This window comes from Rissa tridactyla, chromosome 2 (assembly GCF_028500815.1).
Source record: "Rissa tridactyla isolate bRisTri1 chromosome 2, bRisTri1.patW.cur.20221130, whole genome shotgun sequence".
In the NCBI taxonomy this organism is placed as follows: domain Eukaryota; kingdom Metazoa; phylum Chordata; class Aves; order Charadriiformes; family Laridae; genus Rissa; species Rissa tridactyla.
Window position 1 is genome coordinate 32432036 of NC_071467.1, and position 17701 is coordinate 32449736.

General features: G+C 40.6%; 1 protein-coding gene across 1 annotated transcript in view; it reads left to right on the forward strand.

Moving 5' to 3' along the window:
* TPD52 (tumor protein D52) overlaps positions 1-17363 on the forward strand; it is a 130268-nt gene extending 112905 nt beyond the window's left edge. Inside the window, exon 7 of the mRNA XM_054189892.1 lies at positions 17072-17363. Within this exon, the coding sequence (XP_054045867.1) occupies positions 17072-17225 (154 nt within the window). The 3' untranslated portion in view covers positions 17226-17363. The remainder of the gene's footprint in view (positions 1-17071) is intronic.
* Positions 17364-17701: the final 338 nt, after the last annotated feature.

Here is a 17701-nt window from a genome sequence, read left to right on the forward strand (position 1 = left end):
TGGAAGGGTGATGGGTGGATGTGCTGGGCTGCTTTGCAAATATTTCCAAAAACACTCCTTTTCGTTCATATGTGCCACCACTCTAAGTCTGCAGTAATTGACTGGAAGGATGTATTTAGTTTACTACTCCTGAACAGCTTCAAAACCTATTAAAATACAAAACTTGTTCTTACTTGTCAGAAACTAAAGGTGAACATACGGAACATCCAATTACAGTTTGCTGTAGAATGGTTTCCTGTGTTTATAAAAAGGCACAGTGCATTTTATAAGCATTTGAAATCCTTAGAGCCTTGAAATATCTTTTTGGTGTTTTTAAGAATATAAACATAAATGTTCAGTAGAATATTTTGCAGATAAAAGAAAAATAGGGAGTAGGCTTGAAGTCTGTTCCTGTGATTTTGCAGGTAATTTGTGGGAAACCTTTCAGAGCTGCAGTGTAAATAGATTCTAATTGAACAAGCGAAGACCCTTGCAGAATTACTGCATGCAAACTAGATGTGGACTTTTATTTTCTTAAGTAGCAAGGAGTTTGGCAGTAGGGCTTGAAGATCAGGACTTGGAGGCACTACAAAGGAACTACAGTGATGAATGAAGGAGATTGTGATACCCGGTTTGAATATTTTTTGCATATTGTCAAGGGTTGGATGTAGAGTGTAGAGCAGTGGTAGGTAACAGAGAGAAAATGAGACAGATCTTAACAACTTTCCTTTTGCACTCTAGTAATATAGGAAAATAGGCCAAGGTGCTTGGTCTTGTAGGAGTTAGTGAGAGCATTAGCTAGGAGCCAATGTCACTGAATGCTTGTATCCTGTGACAGCAGCTGTAGAAACTTCTGGTGACTTTTTTTTAAAGCAAATGCATGCTGATAAGGAGAGGCGAAGGAAATTAGATGGTGAGTCTCAGTTTGACTGCCTAAAGTTTGGAGGAAAATATGAAAAGTAGAGTAGGAATGCTAGTGTTGCATTTGTAAAGAAGAGTTATTGCTCTGAAAAAAGTCCAGCCAATGAGAGATGTTGTCTCCTTATTTTGTTCTAGATGTCTTTCATTATTTTGGCTGGGTTGTTTGGTTTTTTTTAGCCTCAATTCATCAATCACTCATGCAGGCGTATTGCACAGCTATCTGTGTAGTCCCACAGAAAGCTTATCCATGTCAATGACATGGACCGGATCTCTTAAAGAATCCACACACTTTGCAGATATTTCAGGATTTGCTGTCTGTACATGTTTGCACAAAACCTGGTACAGTCACACTCTCAAAATGGGTTGGGGATTTGGCACTGACAATGAGGAAAAAAAGGAAAATTCTCTAAAAATTGTATGTGTCTTATTTGACTGACTTCAACCACTTTTAGTGTGGTTTTATGAGCATTTAAATCAACTCATTTCCTGCAAGACTGTCAAATGAGAATGAAAATACATTTTCTGTATATGCACAGGGATTGTATCAAACAATTATTTTTATTCTTTGGTAATTTTTATTCATGCATAGAACAGGTGAAACATTTTTCTTTCACAGAGTACTAAGCTCAAGTGAATGCTCGAACTTTGTTCAAGTATTCAGTTGTGTTTTATCTAAATAAGTCCTAGTTTGAACTACATTCTTTGCCATCACCTCTTTTCCGAGGTGATTGAGGTGGAGACACACAGTTTATTCCATTTGCCAGGATCTCATGGCTGTCGCGTAATGGACTAGGAAGGACACCCGAGTGGTGCCATGCTGTCAGCAGGAGATGTTGGTACCCGCTCACCTTGGGCCCCTTCAGACAGTGGCTGGTTTCTTGCAGTGCTGTGTTGTAGCCCTTGGCATCCTGAGTTGCAGCAGGACACGCTGGCTTAAGTGCAACGCTGAACTAGAGCTGACTCTTCCCGTTCAAGTAGCATTCAACCTGGGTTAATAAGACCTTCTGGAAATTGGAGCCCAGTGCAGAAATGTACAGTCAGTCTAGATTTGGCAAGGTCTGGGCAAAACATGAGCGGAAAACCCTTTCTTGTCCTTAGCTGGCTTTCTGCAAAGCCACATTCACTGTGCCCCTCAGAGTTCCTGATAGTGCAGGAACTGATGGCGTCTAGTGCAGCCATATCAGATCTGGCACCGTAGAGAAGCAGTTTAGATCTGCATGGTTCGGTAGTCAAGATCTGCCCAGTAAAGGTGCTTGGGCTGCTTTCGCACCCAGGGAGCCCTGCTGGAGCTGAGCTGTGCATGCCTGAGTTGAGCCCCCCTCTGCACTGAGCCTCCTAAAGTGGAAGTGCTGGACCAGTGTCTCCAAATCCAGAGTAAAATGCCATGGACATCTCTCTGAGATGATGCAGCTGGTTTGTTCCCTTTCCCCACGGACAGGAGTTGCAGGAGCTGCTGTAACTGAGTCTCCTCTCTGGAGAAGGCGCACACAGGTACCATTGCATGCTGAGAGCAGCAAATGTCAAACTCTTTGTCCGATGTGTATGTCAAAACCTGCCTGTGGTGTTGCTCGAGCATGTTCCCGGCAAGGTGAGTGTTTGAGAGGCTGATTGAAAGGCTGAGCTCTGTTCCAGATTTACATCTCCTGGCTCCGTTTTCCCCAAAGGAAGGGGATGTAATTTCAGACCCTTGGTTAAAGAATTACAAATATTTCGCGAAACAGATAAGTTGCTGCTAATTGATTTCCTGGGCCGCTTGTTCCCAGTTTTGGAGGTAGTAAAGATGAGGCATGAAGCAGTCCAAGTGAGTGGTCTCTTGTCAGATGATTAGATTGCACCACACAGGTTGGGAAGGAGCAGCTGGAGAAAGGGCAGGAAGAAAAGGAGAACATGGTGTTAGGAAGCATAACTCCAGAAAAAGAACTTATAGTTTCTTCTGATTTTTGTATGTAGCCAGGATCTTCAACATATTTAAATGTCACCGGGCCAGGACAGTCTCACCACCGGAAAATACCTTCTAAAGTGGAGAAGAAACAGTGCTTTTCAGTCCATCAGTAAAGAATTGTTGGATTATTTAAATAGCTGATTAAGTAGGTCTTATAAAAACAAAATATAAATACTCATCGGTAAGCAATGGTCTTTGCCCTTTCTGTAGAGGGTCTTTCTATAATCACTTCCTTCCATTGGGCTGGTTTTCATTGCCTTACAGCTTTAATTTTGTGGTAGTGCAGGTTCTTGGTTCCCATTCTCTGATGCTGCTCTCCAAGTAATTGACCCAACGTTCAGAAAGTCAGCAGTATTTGTGCTCTTTATGTCTGATTCCCCCCTCCCCCCACTTTTTAAACTTCACTTTCTTCATAATCAAAGCCCACGAAAGCATCCATCTTGTACGAGATGTTTTACAATCCGTAGTTCAGCGTTTCACGAATGAGATCTACATTACAGTCATAATAATTTGTACTAAAGGGAAATGTAGACCCTGAATGCTCAGATTATTTGTTGAAAAGTAGATATATGTGTTTAACACCTAAGGAAATCCTTTTTGGAATAAATAAATCCAGGCTAAAACTAGTAATGTGGAAGAAACTTAACCCTTTTCACTGGGCTTGGAGAAGGAGTCGATAACTGCTGTGGCTGTTTGACTCCCTTGTTCAGATTAAAAAATAAATTAAAGGAAGGAGGAAGGGAATGAAAGAGCATTTCCTTACCAGGCAGTCACACAAGCTATTGTCTGTGAGCTCCCCGCCCCCATCTCTTTCACACAGGCGCACACACACACACACACGCACACAAAAAGCCAGTTTTGTGTCCTTCTGAGCACACAGATGTTCCTCTTGGCACCCCTACAGTATGGATAGGTTTTTTTGCCGGCGCAGAATGTGAGGCTTCTTTGTTGGAGACAAAGTGTTGCCTGTGGTGGGAATTGCTGCAGTGATGGGAAAGTATCGTAATGTATTGTTGGATTACTGTGTTTTTTTCCCCCAGTAGAGACAGTACATTAAAGTAGCTTTGTGGGCAGTGAATTGTTTGAGCCAAGCCTGGCTAATAACACTCTCTCCTTGGCAAGCAGTCGTACAAGGTATGGTTGGCATAGTTTGGATGGTCACGGGGTTTTTCCCAGGCATGGGCAGCAGTTCTGCTGCATAGAGTAGAAGTCTTACCAGCCGTAGTTGGTGAGCTAACAAAAGTGATCTGACTGTGAAGATAGAGCTGTTGTACTTTGAGCTCTGCATTTTTTAACTGTGTGATGATCTGATACGATACATGCCACCTTCTAAATCCTTTTTAGGACATCTGTTGAGGGTTTTCTTTATAATGGTTCTAAGAAAACAACTTAAAATTAAAAACTAATAGCATGAAGTGTTTGCCTGAGCTTTCGTACAGAAGAGGAAATAGCCCTTTCAAATAGTTTGTTGTGCCACAGCCTGTGGGAGAACATGGTGCTGCTTTGGGCACAGTTGAGGATGTTGTCAGCCTAAAGCTCTGAATCCAGCTCTTCTGTTGGTGGTGGTACCGAGCAAGAGAAACACAGGTCTGCCAGCTGGGGTCTAGATTAAGTTCCTTTTGCCCATATCATGTTATTTTTTACCTCCATCCCTGAAATGCGCACAGATTTTGTCATGACTTTGTCTTTTGATTGGTAGTTTTGTACCTCCATAATCAATACGTTTTGATGTGAAAGATCTGCTCATGCAGATCCAGTTGAAAGATTGCACAGTTTAAAATGGAGAAAATGAGGTATGGCGCCATTTCAAAATGTCTCAAGAAAGAGCTTATAGATGAAAAATTCCTTGAAGAAGCTGCTTGCAGGGAGAATTTGGAGGTGAGGAAGTTACCCGACTCTCTGTGATAACCATTAATTACTTTGTTTCTCAATTTGTTTCTCTAATGACAGAAGAAGTTCCTTCCTTTTTGCCCAGATCTTTTTATCTATCTCTAGTTTCCTCACTGTGGAGAAAGATGTAATGATTTAATTTTCTGTGGAGCTTTCATCTTTCCACATCTAGAAAAAAAAGAACCACGGCCTCATTTGGTGTGTGTTTTCTCAGTCCGTGTTTGTGTACCATGTTTAATGAGAACTTAGCAGTGTTTCTCTGTCAACCAGAAGATGATCAAGTGGTTATAAAAAAATGCATAAGCCAAACAAGTAGATTGGGAAGCTGGTTCTTCTCCCGGTACAATGTCATGGCAGTTGTTGCTAGTTCATTTCTAGGTATTTTCCACATACTGGATGTGGATCTACTATCATGAATTACACCTACTTTTCACTATTCTTAAATAAGCTTTTTTCAGTCCATAGGTCTATTTCTTCTTTGTCTCTCCAGTTCCACTGAATTGCTTAGATCATACTTTAAGCTTTTCCCTCTTCTTTCACTCCTCCTTTTAAAACTATGAGCATGCTCCTGTTTCTGTATCGGTGTCTCTTGAAAAGAATTTCCTTTGGAAACACTTCCTACCCTTCTGCTGCCTTTGCTTTCAGGAACCCAGGACGTGTTTTGCTGCAGTACCCAGCACCATGGTTTCTTTTTCTGAGCTTTCCCTGGAGGTCCCTCTTTGTCTGCTTCCAACCTGCAACTGCCTGCATGTCTCTTTTGATACGTACCCAACTGTTCATTTCTTCTTTATTGCCTCAAAAACTAATTTTTCTGACAGACCTTCTAAGTTCCTTTTGATAGTTCTTCTAAGTTCCTTTTGACAGTTTATTCAGGGATTGTCTATATTTCCTTAACCTAGTCATTGTCGATATTTCCTTAACCTCAAGCATTATAGCATAAGGATAAACTTTGTAATTTCTAATATTTTAATAGTGTCTGGTAATACTCTGTTTCATGCTATTTTGTATGCTTTTTGCCTCCCTTCAGTATTTCTAAAAGCTACCCTTAGCAGTCGGAGCTCACTCCTGACATTGTGGTGTGCAGCAGGTCGGTGGTTTGCTAGGTGAGCTGTCTCACTGTTAACTCCTTCCCTGGACCCACCCTGTTATTCATGGATGTTCTTTATACGTTTTCCTGTTTAATGTATTTCGTGAAACACATTTTTTTAAAATCTGAAACACACCTTTTGCAAAACTGTGCCTCTCCAGACTCCAGTTAAGATCTCTTAGCATTAGTTATTTTTAGCAGAAAGTGGAACCATCAAATATTGGGTTTTCTCAAAGACAGGTGCACGGCATTCTGCAGAGAAGTGAGCCTTCTCCATGCTTCACACTCTTCCTTGCCAGTTCTTGAAAATCAAACTGACAATGTCAAACCAGTTGTATTTTTAAGGCGCCACTCCCCAGTAAGATTTTCATGTTGTTTCTGAATAGGCTTTTATTAACTGTGAAATCCATTTGAATGAATAATGCAAGTGTTAGCTTACAAAGAAATGTTCCTGACCAAATCTGAAAATGTCCCTTTTACAGGAGCACCATGACCTCTTTTTCATCAAAAAGTCTGTTCAGTATTAGTCCGTATTGTTCATTCATAACGTAAGTAGCTGAGATTGTTCTTGGGACGTTCACATTAAATGGAGACTAGTAAGGAACTGAAACTTAAAGAAGTATTATTTGACGTGCCATAAAATGTTGGGTAATGTTCTCTGGTATTTAGATGCAGGCATATATTTTAGATTTGCCACTTAGTGATGCTTCAAGATGGTTTGTATGCACTGGAAATAGTTAGGTCTAAAATCTGTTGTTACAGTGGTGCTTTTTCCCTGCACGATCGCATTTTATCCTCTTTCAGCTTTGTCAGACCATAGTGTTGATACTGTCAGAAACTTTTAGCTAAAATCTTTGATTACTTCTTCACTTAGTGTCTTGCAGTTGTCTGAGCAATCTGCGTATGCTGCATCTTATAGACTAACTGTTAGGTAAATGTGATTTGACTTTTGCCAAACAGTAAGAACAGTAAGAGTGAGTGAGGAAGCCCGAGGGCAGATGTTACAGGCAGTGCTTTTGTGTAGGCACCAACAGCCAAAAGGAGAACTGGGGAGAGACATGGGAATAAGGGGGTTCAGGGAAGAGACTGGTACTTTTCAGCAGTCCTCCCTCAGCCTTAGTTATTGATAAAGGGGAACCATACGGTACCTCCAGCTCCTCTTGTCTTATGGCCCCATCCACTTCTTCCTCCTTATTGCTCTAGCCCAACTCTCACCAACCCAGTATTCTCCACAGACCTCACCCACGTTCTCCAAAATTGTATTCCTCAACCTATATCTCTTCCAGACCCCACTGCCCTCTCCCAGTCTTTCTCTGAGACCCCAAAGCATTAGTGTTCAGCCTTCCCCCATCTTTAGCACCTTTCCCATCTCACCTGTTGGATTCCTGTGCAGCTGAGATTTCAGGTATCTGCTTCAGCTGTTCAGCAGCTCTGTTTTCTGTCTGTCTGTGTATGCCAGCCCTTACATTAACACAGTTACCAGCACGCACTGCCGATGGATGAGGCATTCTAGTCTCACCACCCGTCTTCTGCATCCAGCTCTCCCAAGAGAAGAATAAATCCAATTTATAGCTATGATGGAGTTTAAAGACAGAGAAAGGACATGGGCAGTACTTACCATCGGCACAGATGGGAGCATCAGAGCAGGGTTAGAAGACGTGTCTGCAAAAACCTGCTGACAGTACGTGAATTATCCTGGTTTGCTGAAGTTTTTCCTGTGTGACAGCTTCTCCAAGCTGTACAAAGCTTGAGGGTTGAGCACCAAGGCTGGGCAGGTTTTTAAATGCGTTGTCATTGTTCCCATAGCTAGTGTCATTTCCCAGACAGCAAGGGGGAGAAACAGTCTGGTTTGAATTTTGATAATAACCGTCTCTGGAAACCTACTATTTTTAATCCCTTATAAGAGACCTGCCAGGATGGCTGGTGCAAGGGCACTGGAATCAGCTGAGTGAGAAAACTGAGAAGCACTGCAAGAAAAAAAAGACGACTGAACTTAATTGGTACTGGTGAAAGAGAAACCTGTGATGGGGTAAGAAACTGAAAAGAGAATGAGGTTGGCTGGACACATGGGCTGGGACGAGGATCAGTGAGGAGGCAGTAAGTAAGAGAGGACAAGAAAAAATGTCTAATAGCTTTTCCTGGGGTAGAAAAAGAAACCTGGAAACACCTGGTCAGATCTCATGGGGACAGCGAGAGATAGAGGAGGAGCTGTGCTAGGAAAACAGAGTAAGCACAGAAAGGAGAGTAAAATTTGAGACCACGTGTATGAAGAGGAACACTAGAACAGTATTGTGGCAACTGTTTGAAATTTGGAAGGCCGAGGATTTAGGACTATGTACATGAAAAGTATCTGACTCAGACAAGTTCCCAGCATGGGAAAGAGAAGGGACTGGAGCTGAGATAGACATCACTTGCAGAAAGATGGACAGAAGAGTATCTGCAAGAGCATCCTTTGCATGAGTTTGCTTTCTTTCACTTGGGTATCTTCTTTCATCTTTTAAGCAGTTTGTCTGGCTTCTGGTGGCTGTGAGGATGAAGGGCTGTGGGTTTTTTTTAATGTTTTGTAGTATAAATGGCTAAATTTTTTATATATTTAGGTGTGTAATAATCTTTATATTTTAGCATTTTGTAAGTTCCAAAGCAATATTTTAATGAAAATAGTTTACTGCATAGTTTAAAGAGCAGAAAAAAATATAACAATTTGTACTAAAGACTCAGATTTCTTTTATTTGGTTCCTTTAGAGTGATGTTTCCTCTCAAGTTAAAGGGTATGTTTTACGTTATAGACTGAGAAAGCACATGGCATAAATTACTGTATGATGACATAACTATATCTGATACAAGTTCTTAGATGACAGGAGCCACCTATTGCAAGTTTCATTTGTCAAAGCTTACCTCACCATGCCACAGAGAAAAGGTTATAGCATTCATCTTTGATGTGATATATTTTGAAATATAGATTAGTCTGTGGATTCCTACTCTAAAAAGGGAACGATCCTGTCCCAAAAGTTTTAGGGAATGCAAATCGATTCTTGCAGAGACTGCAGCAAAAATTACAACAAGATTTTTTGTGTCCATCTAGTAAATATTGGGTACTTGGTTTTTGTCTGAATTGAAGGCAAGCGTGTTACTTTTTAGCAATTTTTCACAACTAAGAAATTCTACTCGGAGTCTAAATGTCCCGACTGAGTGGAACAGAATTAGAGTTAAATATTTGTCACCTTTCACTGTATTTTTTCATTGTCATAGAAACAAATGCTATTGATTACTGATACCATTGTACTCGCAGAGCTTGACAGTGTCTTCACAGTGATTTGCTCGGGGCTTTTCTGTGACAATGATACAACAATTCTTGTCAGGCTTTGCATTTACCTGCTTTTAGCTATAGGAATGGAAACTTCCATGTTTCATTCACCTACATCTGTGACACTTGGTCGGCTGCTGGTCATCTCAATAGCTGGCAGGGTGACAAGGTCCCTGAACTTGGGTCCTGCAGAATGAAGGTACCAGGGCTTGACCAATGTGTAATGGCGCAGCTCCATAAGCATAATATTTTATCCCCTAATGATGGGGAGACCCCAAAACTGTGCTACTATTTTGTTTGGTAGTTATCTTCTCACTAAGTGTCAGTATATACATCGATGTTCATGTGCGCGCTTGCTTCTGGAAGCTCCATTTGGCCAGGGCTGTATTCACGTGCTTCAGGGTATTTTTCACATGAGGATCTAGTGAATATCCCCAAACTCTTTCTGGTATTCATTTCAAATTTCTGCTTTAGCAGCAGTCAGAGCAAAGCGGGGTTTAACTTTGGACTTCCTCGGGTGCATAAAGCACCTGCTGGTTTTAAGGATGCTTGCCATAAGCTCTACTTGTACACTCTCGTTCGAAAACACAAGGTGACAATGACTGTTCTTTAAGCTGATGGTTTCACACGGGCTTACAGCATTCTGCTAAATGCTTCCAAGAATGTAAGAGGCTTTTATCTGCTTTCATCTAGCAGAGTATCTAGATCTCTGCTTGTATCTAACAGAGTATGTAGCCTTTTTCCTTGTGAAAGGATGGTTTTGACACAAGGAGCAAAAATATTCTGAAAAAATTATTAAGCAGGTGTCACAAACGGTAAATGTTCAAAAGAAATGAGAGCATATTTGCCTGCTTAGTTCATGGAAAGAGGAAAATAAATTGAGTAGGAAACAAATACAGCTGAAGTGACAATGGGTTGGTGAGTCACGAGAAGAAAGATCACATTTTCTGATGGAGTATAACCAGCAACCTTGGAGCATTTTTTGTGAAGTGTGTGATTGCAGAGAACAGAGATGCTTTGAAAATCCTATTTTGAGCATCCATCCTTCATTTGAATGACTGGGTGCTGTGATAAAAAATAATGGATGAATGAAATTTAAGCCAAAAGGAACCTTCAGGTCATCTCTCAGGACTTCACTGTATCAGGAGACATGACATTTCAGCGTGTTATCCTAAACTGAACTAACACATCTGTTCTGACATCTCTTCGGTTGAAGCTGTCAATGGCTGAAAAGTCTCAGTGCTTGGAGTTTTTTCGATATTCTCATCAATATTATTGGCAAAATTGCGATTCTCATTTGCATTTGTTGGACTTCACTTTCCTGCCGGTACATGCTTTTCCCAGATAGATTTAAGTGCCTTTTAATACCAGTATTTTCTTTCTGTAAAGGTATAGACAGCTCAGTCTTTTTAATAACTTAACAGATCCAGATCTTTACATGGTTATCCATTTTGTGCATGTTCTTTGTCCTCTCTTTAATAGCCTTTGCAGAAAGGTGGGCAGCAGGATACTACACGCTCTCCTAGTATCTCCTTTACCATCCCATGTTCTGCTCTGTGCAGAATTCACGCTAGCTTTCTGCTGCCACTTTCTGCGGTCTTGCTCATACATACAAAGCTAGGATTTGGTCTTTTTGCCCCAGCATTGCCTGGGAGCTCATACTGCCAGGGGGAGGTGTTACGGCTGCTGTATCGAGCTGCTGGAAGCAGGATCACTGCCCCCCCCCCGTCACTAGATGTGCAATGTGCACCTCGCTGGAAAAAGCCACTTCAGCAAAATGTAGATCACTGCGTAAAACTACGCAGCCTTCTACTTGAAAGCAATCTGCTAATCTCTGTCTCGTCCATATGTCTTCTGAAGAAGAATTTTATATATATTGGCAGTGAGTGAGGGGTTGCTGGGAAGTGGTATGTTCTTGCTGAGCTCCTTGGCTGTAGGGCACCCGAGGGTGGTCTATACAAAAATCATAGACATCTGTGCCAGGGTAGCTCTGTAAGCTGGTCGTATGGCCTCCCTTTCCTGATAAAGTTGAGACCAGTGTAGGCTTGGGAAGCATCTGTGAGTGCTTCAAAATATTTTCGAGAAACAGGATGAATTGCTCCGGACACAGCTTTTTCCCACCCCAACTGCACTGCTTTGCTGGTGGCTGGGGTTAGTTAGAGGTGGGCTTGCTCTCTGGGGATGCATTCTGGTTTCGGTACCACTAGTGAGGAGCTACAGGGAGATTTTGAGTGGATTCGAATGGCGGTGAGAATGATGAACAAAAAATCTGGAGAAAAAGTGATGGTCAAATTTACTTCCTTACCTTTTTTGTTGTGGTATTTGTTTGTGGGGTTGATAATGTGATGTCTTCCACATAAAAAAAAAAAGAGGAAACGAAACACTTAAGAATCTTAAACTCTTCTGTACTGTACTCTGTTAAGGCACTGAAACAAAACCTTGTGAATAACAGATCTGAAAAAAAAAACCACTTTGAAATTCTCACGGTACAAAAATGAAGGATGTCAAGACTTCTCATGGCATTCTCTGAGGGTGCTGTGGGAAGCAATGGAGACTAAAAACCAGTAACCAAATAGAGAGAATATAAGTCTAAGTACTACATTTGTCTCAAAATAGCAGCCTGTATTTTTGTAGTATGGAATAAATGGTATCTGTGAATGCATTTTTAAAATGAGTGGGAAATACCAGTCAAGACCTGGTGAGACTTAACTGTTTCTGTAGTGACGTTGTTATTTTTGTGGCACTGTTTCCAATAATAGAAGGGTTGTTGCTTTAAATTTTAAAATAATGACTTGAGTAGTTTTAATAGAAAAAGGACTGCTTGCTAATTTGTGATCACATGCAGTTTTAAATATTGGATAGTTTAACAAAATGCTTTAATGTTTACGCCTATAATTTAGAGTTTGAATAAAATTCTTAATGCTGGGAAGTAATGGGGATGCTTCCTCTACATGTGAAATTGCACACCTGCAAAACTACTGTCCCATTTTCTTGGTAGCAAATGATATAATTAGGATCAAAAAAACATTTTTAGTTATAGCCTCCTTGTTTTTATGTGCTCACTGCTTTCCAAGTTAACTCCCTTTGTAAACCTTTTTCCTGAAATGACTTTTAAATTAAAAAAAGAACATTTCCTCGCCAGCTTTCTTGAAAGTTAGCAAGAACTGAAATAAGTCATTCCATACCCTCTCCCTCCAATTTTATTATGTAAAAATATTTTGTGGGGATGGGGAGGGGCTGTTTATGCATATGTTTTAAGGGGACATAGTAAAATTATTTACTTTTTAAAAATTGCAAGTTTAAAGTCTTGACTGAAGAGTTTGTGGGGTTTTGGCTGTTTCCTTTAGTTTATCGTTAAGATTTTGAGAGATTTAAAGCTTCAGTGCAAAAGTGAAAGAATTAGGAGAGGGACCAAATTGCAATAAATGGGATACAGTCAGTCGGAAGGAAGCTTCCAAGTTGCTTAAGTTTGGAAGTGCCCACTGTGCTATTTATGTGTGTTCAGCAAAGAGAAGACCTACTTTATGTAAGTTAAGAGGCAGTAGTGTGATATTTGTGTGCGAATATGAAAGGCCCCACTTTTAATGTAATAAGAGAACATATACTTTAATTTTTCTATTTGCTTTTAAAGTTTTTTTAAGCAGCGTTAGTAAAGCTGTACTGTCTGCTTTCTCTGTGCTCGTACTCTATTATACTGGTGATGCACAGTTGTACAGACTTATGGTTCAAATAAGAAAAAATATTTTCATCTTGCATCTTTTCAAATTATTTTCCATGACACTCCGAAAATTACAAAGCGCACTGAAACAATTCTTTGGGTTGCCTCCAACTTCACTTAAGGTCATCTTCTGGAAGTTTGAGGAAAGTTGTGCCTGTACCCACTGCTTTGCCCTCTCCAGAAGCGATGGAGAGAAGCCTGCAAGCACTCATTCAAACTAAGGAAAGCTTTTTGGAGCTCATTGATCCTTGGCTGAAGTTCAAGAGAAGGTTTCTCTTGACAGTGGGTGCTCTCCTGACACTGGCCTGAGACAGGCTCACAGCTCAGCAACAACAGCCGGTGGATTCCCACCTCTGAAGCTGATGTTAGGTGGAGTCCTTCCATGCAAAACTGGTGTTCCCAAAGGGTTAATATTGGTAGCTTTTGTAAATAAATTCTGTAGAAATGGAGAAAGCTTTGTCTCTACTTGCAGAATAATTTTTTAAGTTCTGTAGAATATTCCTATACCTTCAGTTACGTATGCAACCAAACTACCTTTGTCTACTTCAAAGTGAACTTCATACTCTTACCTGGCAGTAGGAAGTGGTAGGAGGAAAACAACGTGCATCCTCGACAAACACCGTGCTTGGGGGTTGGGTGAAGGTTAATGGTTCCTGCGGAGGGTCATGAGATTGGATGATCTTGAATACCAGCATTGTTACTTAAAAATAAAGCAAGTCCTTTTGCAAAATGGAGTCGACGGTTTCTTTCCTTTTATGCTGGTGTCCTGTGTCTCCTAGGACGCTGTTCCTGAAAATAATAAAATGCCTGCTTTGTTTCTGGGTCCTGCTTCAAGCTTCCGCTTTAACCGTGGGATAGTTTATCTGGTTTAAGGATAAATACCTTTGTGGGTAGAATATGCTTACTATGCATAGGGCAACCTATCATTTGCTTTAAATGTGGTGGATAGACCACCACTGCACGTTGCGTTCGTGTTTCTACTTTTTCTACGTTTTCCACGTCTCGTTTAGAAGAGTTTTAGCTGTAGGGAACATCTGTCACAAACCCAAATGTTTATATTCACACAAATTGGCAGTTGTGTCAGCTCCTTAAAGTGATGTTCTTCAGGATCTCTTTGTAAACAGATGTGCTGTGACTGGAAAACCTTCTTTAATAATTGAGTTAAGTTCGGTTAAAGCATCTGGAATTGGTTTGAGTTACGGAAGCAGCACTGAAGATTGTGGTGCTTTTTACGAAAATACAATTGCTTGGATTTTGTATTACAAATATATGCTAAATTGCGTCTGGAAGTTTGAGCAAAGTTCTCTGCAAACTGTACAATGAGCAAAGTCTTTGTAATGCTAAAATGGGGGGGAGTCGCACTTAAGATTATTCATTTATTATTAAATTAGATTTATTAATCATGAGAAGTACAGTTCTTTCACTGATTTTCCTCGTTGACTGTCCTGGTTCTAAAAGGCATTTTTACCAATTTTATTAGGAAAAAATAGTTTCATCTATTCACTTGCACAACACTTACGACTGTACTCTAGCAACCAGCCCAAAAGGAGCTGTTGCATCACGAAAGTAATATTTTGTATTTCAGCGACAAAGATGGAACTTAATATCTCTGCTACTCTGTGCTGTTGAATAGGCAGAAGACTTCCAATTCAATGTAACCTCGTTCCGTTCGATCTTCTGTAGGAAAGTGTTGGGCCCTGAAGCCAGTTTTCTCAATAGCGTCCCGCTTTCCGTTACTGGTGAGCTGTGTTTCCTCTAGGAGAAGGGAGAGAAGTAAAAGGCGGAGGGATTGCTGGTCTTTAAAATTTGTCACAGAACCACTACTTTTAGTATTGTGTTTTATTTAAAATGCATCCTTCATCTTTCTAAAAGCAGCACAGAATGTTGTCGTTTACAAGGTCTGAGTTTAGCGTCACTCAAGCTATAACACTTTCATGCAGTCTTTACTTTTCAGAGACTTTTTCCTCCTCTTTGTCTCTACTCTGTGTACTGTTTCCTTAATTTCTACACTATTTGCCTACAGTGTTTTCAGTGCCTTCTCATCACCGGCTTTACCATTTATTCTCTTTCATATATTCCCAAGCCACGTTTTTTTCTCATTGTAGGATGTCAGCTCCCTCTTTTCTGTTTCCATAGACTAGTGCTCCTCAGTTTTCTTTCTCTGCCTCTTCTTTTGCCTTCTCTCAAAAGTAATTTCTCTCTCCATTTTTATTTTTTTAAATTTCTTTTCTCTTGCCCCACCCACTCCTAACACACATTGGTAAAGGCCGAAAAGTCTGATAATTTGTGCTAAAAACAGCATTAGGGATCAGGATAACTTTATGGTTGTATGCTAAGACAACCCATCTAGCCTGTGGCTGTCAGTTAGGGAAAGGTTGGGTTCATGCTAAAGACTTTTCTGTAGATTTCTCCCATATACCCAAATGGCTAAAATCGTTAGTCAGCTGGCGTCTTCATTTAAGGTTCCACTTTTGGCTGCTAGAAGGAGTGAAGAACTTTCCCCTTCATACCCCTTCTTAGCTCAAAACATCATGACTTCTTTGGAGAACTTCGTCTTTTAAATAAGCGTAACAAATCCTGGAGAATACCATCCATTTTTAAGATCTTATGCATTGTCTTTTAATTTTGTTTTGCCCTTGCCTTGCTCCTCTGAAAAGTTGCACGTTAGCTTTCATGAATTACTGTCATCAATTGTGAAACTGTTGAATTGCAAGTTGAAACAATTGAAATGTAAGTATTTCTTTTATAAAGAGACAGAATTGATCTTTTCCAGCTATGCAGGTAACAACCAAACATCAGCTGTTCTCTGTCTTTGGTAGGTGGTGACTTGCGTTTTGGGCAGATGAAGGACATCAGTTTCATGTTTTTAAGAAAACATGCAATTTTTGCACTGTGTTGATTCATGCAGATCATCACAGAGTTCATTGAGATGAGGGTGGGCAGAAACCTTGCTCACTGCAGTACTCAGTGAAGCTGCTTGTTCGGAGTGGAGGAATCAAATGGTCTTCCTTTGCAGTTTGTAACATAATCAAGCATTCTACCCGGGGTTAACCAAGAGCCACAGGAAATTAGACAGAATTGACAGAAAATGAAAAAAAAAAAAAGAAAAAAAAAGCAAGCCCAGCATCCTTTCTTACAATGTAAACATTGCTTGTTTTCCAAAAGGATCTTGTTTTGTTGTGCTGAAGAAAGTTGGAACCCAGTTCCGTTTTGCTCCATGCTGGCAAACAGTTGTCAGACAGTAAAGATTGTCTGCCCAGGCTGAAGGTGAAAATGAGCAAGGTGGGAATGCCTTCAACCAGATTTCCGTGTGACATTTTCTCCAGTCTGTAACTGGAGAATGTTTCAAACTTGCTTTTGCTTTTGCTCAAGGTGGTCAAGCTCGGGGCATCTTCAGCTCTTTATGCTTTGACTAGGAAAAAAGGGGCACGGCTTGAACTTCCAAAAGAAGAATAATTCTCAGATTTATTGCTGGACTTTGATCGGTAGCTCTCCAGGTGCATTATAAAAGATGCTAGTATTTCAAAAATTTTGCGAATTTGGCATTTGGCAAACCCCCATGACACAGGGTCTGTTTTTAAAACATGTTGAATGCTGGCATCTTCTGACTTAAAAGGAAAAAGAAAGAAAAAAAAGAGCATAAAACAATAAACCCCGACCCCTTAGGCGGCATGTTTCGTTACAATAGTTGTGAGGTTTCTTTTTAATTATATGTGGTAAAAAACTTGCAGATGATACCAGCTCTTTGGAGGAGGGGGTAAGAGAAGTTCCCTTGCCTGAGGCCCAGAGTTGGAAATATAAACCATAGTTAGCTGGCATTATACTTTTTTGATAATAGCAATGTCACCAGTGATCTAATGATGACTTGTCCTCCCCTTTAATGATAACGTTGTCCTGCAGATAATTGTGTGCATGATAGCAGATGATACAGTAAAATATTTTGATGGAAGACACAAATAGTTTCCTGTATAATAACTGCTTTTCTCTCGAGCCTGCATTCCCTCAGCAGGATCTGGTGGTGTCTGCTCTTCCGTGGGCAGGACTTTATCAACAGAGGTTGGCTCTGTGGTGGTACAGAGCATGCCCCAGCAGTTCTAGTGCGGATGCGTTACAACAGTGTTGGACTTGCATTGCAGCAAGTTGGTTTTTTATGGGGCTGCAGCCTTAGGAGATGCAAGACCGTCGCTTAACAAAACTTACCTTCTTCCCCCTCTCCCCTTTTCTTCACAGAAAATATCAGAGAGGAACCCGAGTGCGCCTGAGGCTGCTGGATCTTGAACTCACGTCTAGGTTCTTGGGTGCAACAACTGATACAACATTGCTGGAAGCCGATGCGGTGCTTTTAGGGCTCGCAGAAAGCAAGCAAACAAAGCAAAAGGAGTAAATTTTGTGTAAATAAATGCACTTTGTGCTCTATTGCAAATTATACAAACAGAATGTTTCCTCAGGAAATAAATGAAAAGTTTCTGTCTGCTTGTTTATGTAAATAATGTCATCAATAAAAGTCAATAGGCACATCTTACCTGATTCTTGCTCCATTTTTGTTCACTCATCTTTCTAGCTCTTTGCCTTTAGATTTAAATGTGAAAGGTTAACTGAGCTTTTGTAAGTAATATTAGCTGAATGTTTACATATTCTTGCATAAAGAATTCCAGAGTTTGTCTTTCCATCCCAAAGGGGTGTTGGTCTAAGACATTGTAGTTCCATGGAGGAGGTCCAAAGCTTGCTCTCGTGGTGCTCCTTCCAGTATGGTGTTTCATACAGAACAACGTCAAGGGTTCCTGATTTCCAAGTTGCAGTGCAGAGTGTTCACTGCAGATTGGTTTTAATCTCTGTTATAACACATCGTGCTTTTATCTC